The sequence below is a fragment of the Protomyctophum bolini genome, assembly GCF_963924005.1.
Source record: "Protomyctophum bolini genome assembly, chromosome: 4".
NCBI classification, from domain to species: domain Eukaryota; kingdom Metazoa; phylum Chordata; class Actinopteri; order Myctophiformes; family Myctophidae; genus Protomyctophum; species Protomyctophum bolini.
In genome coordinates, this window is record NC_137865.1 from 26,230,176 (window position 1) to 26,236,585 (window position 6,410).

Here is a 6,410-nt window from a genome sequence, read left to right on the forward strand (position 1 = left end):
CATGGGTGTGTGCCGTGTGCACGCACATACATACTCGCATACAAAAACACATAACAGACAATTCATTCTTTTTTTCCCTTTTTTCTTTGCAAGATAACATGACACAGATGACACCAAAAAATTATAACATGTTTCTCAAAGCGGATGCGCTGCGTTTCAGAGATTGCATGATGTCAAACCCTGAGGAAGACTATACTGTGGAAACATTGGTTTCTGTCATTTAATAAATCTATTTAGCATCGTGGCTCTATGAGCTGTGCGGCCTCCTCCTTGTTGTTTTTATTTTATTTCATCAGAGATTGCATGATGAACAAAAGGCAGTGGTTCTCAAACTAATGTCCTTGGGGAGTTCTGGGTTTGAAGCTCAGTGTTAACCCATTAAGACCCAGAACGCTTCTGTGTCACTTTAGCGTTTAACCACTTTAACCATTTTTTTATACGGCTTTTGAAAAATAGCAGATCTACAAGCTCATTGCGCGGTACCGAGCAATGAGCTTGTATATCTGCTATTTTTTTAAAGAATCGTGAAAATGCGTGCAAATCTTTCAATAACTCTAATCTTTGCTTCTGGGTTATTCCTGGAACAAAACCTTTTCAGATGGGGGTCCGCCAAGGCGCCAAATACAGACAATTCGGGGGGTGCTTGACAAGTTTGAGCACCACTGACATAGAAAGTTAGAAACATAGGTTTTTCAGAAGACTGTCATGATTTAGAACACATTTTGTAGAATCTGGTCTCAGATCATGTCAATGTTAAGTGCCGTGATTTTTGTAATTTTTCCAGTTTTTCATGTGTTTATGAGGTGACAGTACTTCATTAGACCCCTTAGTGTGGTTGTTTTGTGCAATGATGTCTTCCCTTTAGTTTGTTAGGGTTTCTTCCTGGAGGCTGAAACCTTGACAGTCAAACGTGCCAATGAAAAAAACAGTGATAGTGACATCACAATATCATCCCCTTCCCTAACCCCTCCCCCTTTATCATACAACTACAGCTGTGGCTGCGGCTGCAGTTCAGGTGGATCACCACCCATCACCACCCACCAGGCAAACCAGGCATACTTAATGAACTGGTGGCCGTGTCCACATAAAAACGACATTTTAACAAATGCTGTACACTCTTTTGAAAAATAAATCTTCTTATAATAATACCTGATGATCATGTTTTAAGGGGCACTCCATCTTTAAGTGAGCATTGAGGAGTTGACAATGTAGGGTGGTGGTCCCAGAAATACCAAATCATATCAAACTGGGGATCCTTGAAATGAATGTGTGAGGTAATTATTATTTCCTGCTCTGTTCTTCATCCCCCTGCTCTCTTCAGGTATGAACCATGAGTCCAAATCACCTTCATTAGGAATGATCTCCACGGCAACTCGGACCACGGCGACTGTCAGCCCCCTTAGCCCACTAACCAATGGGAACACAGCTGCCCAGTCTGCTAACTCCGGATTCGCTGCTGCCCTCCGTAAACTGGCCAAGCAGGCCGAGGATCCCAGAGGTGAGCAGAGGTGACGGCAGAGTCCATCTTACCCTGGCCAGTACACAGCTGGACCACACCGGTCCATTTGGTTCCATGTACTGCACTGTGCACTCACAGAGTTAGTCACTTGAACCCCAGCATGTCTATTCTGGGGGGGAAAGTTCACCAACAAATTTCGATCTACAATCAACACGCTTTGTGCTTGTAGATCGGCTGTCTTTGGGAGAGATTTGGTGTAGGCAGAAAAAAGAATACGGTCAAAGTACAGTTGTAACTCAAGTACATTTCTCTAAGTTCAAGGTTTATTTATTGTTACATCTTGTGTACAGGTACATAAGATATCTTTTTTGCTTCCTTACAGACAATGAAGCAGCATAGATAGCATAACATTCAAAACAAAAAAAACAGCAAACAAGAATAAAGAGAAAATGCAAGAAAGAGCAAGTGTAAAAATAATTTAGTAACATATGTACATGTGCATGTTTTCCCTGTACTGTAGTAGCAAAGTTAGGTCAACAGCTTCACAGTAGATTATATATGTTCCATATATACACAATTTACGACTCGAGTATACATTTTTCCCTACATTTAATACTTTTTTAATATAATGTTATACATTTTAAACCAAACAAACAAACAAATCAAAAGAATTCTATGATTAAGAAAAATAAGAATTAGCCGATCTACAAGCTTGCAACGCGGCGCGAAGCTTGCAGATCTGCTATTTTCACTAGTTTGGGGTCTCGACCTGAAAGGTTTGGGAACCACTGAACTAGAGGGTGTTGCTAACTAATTAAACACCTATGGTTGAGTGGAGTCCCTCAGGGCTCTGTGCTAGTATATTTTCTGTTTCTAAGGGCTATTATGCACACAGAATAACTCTTCCTACTTCCATAGGTGTTACTGATGATACTAATTAAGGCCGTTGCATTTATTGTGCAGTGGTTAACTTATCAAACCTTTTAAATTTCAAGGACCCCCATAACTCTGGTCCATTTGGCAATGGTTCCATTTGTACACTCAGGGCTCTATTTTCGTCTGAGCTTTCTAAAGCCACTATTTGGGGATTTAGCATTGGGGAAGTGGCTATTTTGGTCACCTGCCTAAATCCCTAAAACACCTCCACTACCTGTTACATTATGCATAGGTGTGTTTTGGGCCTTACAATAATGAAACCAATCACATGGAATTGCCTTTAAGATATCCATTATCCGTTGCCCGTTATGCCCAGTGCTACATTGCTTCATATCCTAGGCTTAAGGTCTATGCTCATAGGCCATGGAAGAGTGATGCGTTGCTGCCTTGAAGTCTCACTTGTGCTGTACCCCCTCCTGTGCCATTTTTCTTTTCTTTTTTACACCATGCACAGAGCCTGCAAACTTATTGAACTTATTAAAACGAATTTGGTTTACAGGTGCTTTTAAACTCCACTATGCGCCTTCCAAAATGTGTGTGACCAAAATAGCCATTTAGAGGAAAGCGTGCCAACACGCCCATGTGACCACCTCGATAGCAGGTGACGCTGGACCAAAATACCATTTAGGGACAGATCAAGCTCCTATTGTCGTAATTTTCGGGCAGCGGCTGACTTGCGGGCAGCGAAAATAGAGCCCTCAGAGTTACACACATGTACGAGGCCATTTGGAACCCACCTGGAGAGATATTGGCTGGGTTTCCCAAAGAAATGTTGTGTTGTGCGTACCTTGAACACACCCCTCTAGGCCGCAAACAGAAGCCTGTGTGCGGCCTAATTGGCTGCATGGCAGCCAATCAGACACTATGTCCTTTTTTGGGAAACACTGTCAAACACAACAACATAGACATAGACAACCTAGACTAGAGCACAGCCATACCTGTCCTCATTGCACACGTAAGGCCTCCTGCATGAATACATAAACAAACCTGTTTCCCTAAAGCCTCTTTAGCCTACACACACACCTGTCGACATGCGGCAGTAGTAAAACCATTCGCAGAGAAATGTGTGGTGTGAGTGGTGTCTTTCTTCATTTAAATAAACAAACATGTTTAGGCCTACTTCAGCATCAAAGAAATTAAATTGAATTACATTTTTTTAAGAGTGAAGAGAGCCTATACGGTCAGCTGTCCAGCAGTCCAAATGTTATTCAATTAAATTCAAAGGTGAAGTGAGGTCGGCAAGGTAAATGTAGGCCTATATGAAAACACAGGCCTGATACCTACCATACCAGGCCTCAGGCCTACCATTGCGTGGCACATCTATGCACGGAATATCTATTCACATTGAAGGGGGTGTTGTTGAGAAGAACCACACGCCCACTCCCTACACATGATGTCCTTTGGGAAACCCAGCCAAATACTGTAGCGCAAGACACATCAAGTGTTTTCATTTTAACCGCTTAAGCCTTATTTTATACATTGGCTACTCTAGGATAGCTAATCTAAAGCTTGTCGTGAGCTCGAAAAGCCAAATGTTGTAACCCTACAAATGACATGCACAAAATGGGGACACCAGCGTGAAAGTGGTTGATGTAATCTGGCATAAACACACCAATATACTATTATACTGTATATTATAACACCACCACATTATTACTACAAATCTGATACTAGATTTTTCTAATGTTTGACCCTCCTTAGTTTTTCCGCTTACATTGAATTTCAAGGTCTCTCAAGGAAATCTTGAGTGATTATTTTTTTTAAAGGGGAAATGCGCTTAACTAAGAGATGCGCCTCCGTGCCCCCCGGACTCAGCTGCTCTGTATGGAAGGGAGGGAGCCAGCGGGTAATGAGCCAAACGACCAATCAGTGGAAAAATACATCATAATAGGAAATAAATGAGATATTGACGAGTGAAAACAGCACTTTACAGAGCGGTGCAGTGCTCGTCCTAATGATATAATGGAGAGCCCGGTTGCTGTCAGAGAGAGACCACATCTGCATGTTCCCGATTCATCTGAAGCATTTCACTGATGGGCTGCTACGGTATATAGCTTATGTGTGTGTGTGTGTGTGTGTGTGTGTGTGTGTGTGTGTGTGTGTGTGTGTGTGTGTGTGTGTGTGTGTGTGTGTGTGTGTGTGTGTGTGTGTGTGTGTGTGTGTGTGTGTGTGTGTGTGTGTGTGTGTGTGTGTGTGCGCGTGTGCGCGTGCGTGTGCTTGTGCGCCGTGCGTGCTTGTGCGTGCGTGCAGCCGGCTTGCCGGCGCCTTAATGAAGGTGTTGGATAAGAGCTGACCTATTGTGACCTGTCTCTCTCTGTCTCTTCCTTCCTGCTTTTCCATTCATCCCCTCATAATGAGAATCTAATTACGTCCAATTACAATGAGCTCCATCTCTCCCTGTGACTGTCTGCTTTATTCTCCCTGTGCTTTAATGCAGGATGAGCTGCGTTTCAGCCAACCAACACAACACGCTCTCCTCTTCTCTCTCCCACTGTCATTATTTTCCTCTCCTTACCTCATTTGAATGTGTTTGTGGCAGTGTTTTTTGTGTGTGTGTGTGTGTGTGTGTGTGTGTGTGTGTGTGTGTGTGTTATTATTGTGTGTGTGTGTGTGTGTGTGTGTGTGTGTGTTATCTTTTGCTGTTTGTTTAAGTTTGTGTTTGTGTGTTTTGATTAGCACGTGTAACACACACACACACACACACACACACACACACTGTTTCCCCATCACATATCACACCTGTCACACTCCTCTGCCTTAATGCTTCGTTTTATTACATTGTTCTTTCATTCTGTCTCTGTGTAGAGGGGGTTGTCTGTTTTTATCAAACACACTGACATGTCGACACGCACGCACGCACGCACATGCACACAGTCGTGAGGCGTAATTGCACAATTTTACATCAAATACATCTACCCTTTTACTTGTCTGTTTTTTCCTCCTGTCTCATTTTTTTGTTTTAGGGTTCGTTTTTTTTTTTCCTTAAAAAATTCTTCCCAAAAAGCTATGAGTCAACAATATTTTTTGCAGAGGCCCACTTATAGAGACGAAAGGGAGAGAGGGATTGACATATCTGCGTGTTGGTGCCTTTGTGCGCTGTCTGTGTACGTCAAGAGCAAAATGTTTAAAGCCTTAACCACTTTAGGGCCTTTTTCTTTTTTCAACAAGGTCACAGTTTATAGTTCAGCTATTTTTATTATTTTGGAAAATTCTGGAAAATATTGAAAGATTTTGTTCGACCCCCTGCCTACAATAACATGCCTAACGAAATAGGGACACCAGGTTGAAAGGGGTTAATTATTTTAATATTGGGCGCCCGCTGGCCTAGCGGTCCAGGCGCATACCACATATTGGTGCATGCCTCATGCCCTGACAGCACGTCACGGGTTCGAGTCCCGCTCTATCTCTCCCTGTTTCATGTTTCATGTCTCTTCACTGTGTCCTTAGCCTGACACTCAGTCCCCTCCCCACGGCAGCAGTTTATGGGATGGGTGTCTTCGGTGATTTGGTTCATACCAACCAATCAGAATAGTAGGAAAGCAAATGAGGTTGTTGTCAATCATGTGGTTATGGCTAACCCGTTTGCTAACCAAACAAACACAGCCAACGAGCGCTACTAGTATGTAAACAAAAGCGGTAAAATATGTCGGATGATGAACGTTTATAAAACCTCTCTTGTCTGTAAAGAAACTATTTATCATACGTCGATTTAATAGCCAGATTGATACCTTCGTGAGTTACCGCAGTGGGGGCAGCCATGTTTGTTGTCTGACGCTGTTGAGTGACGGGGCTGATGGCCAATCAGCTTACGTTACGCTACGTTCGGATTTCCGAACGTAGCTGACACTGTCGTCGGGAGAGACTCCAGACCTGAATCGCCAGAACATATTTATTTAATGGGCGTAGCTAGCGATTCAGGGCTGGAGCCAGGCTACTGTGTCCTGTCAATATAGGCAGAAAAGCCCCAAATATATCTTTAAAAGGAGGGGCTTTTTTAGCAAAGATCTGAATTCTG

The 6,410-nt window shown here is 42.9% G+C and overlaps 1 protein-coding gene across 1 annotated transcript in view; it reads left to right on the forward strand.

Moving 5' to 3' along the window:
• LOC308314515 (genetic suppressor element 1-like) overlaps positions 1-6,410 on the forward strand; it is a 28,207-nt gene that overhangs the window by 3,922 nt on the left and 17,875 nt on the right. Inside the window, 2 exon segments of the mRNA XM_080762146.1 lie at positions 1,322-1,498; positions 3,202-3,218. Coding sequence (XP_080618272.1) covers positions 1,324-1,498; positions 3,202-3,218 — 192 coding nt within the window. The 5' untranslated portion in view covers positions 1,322-1,323.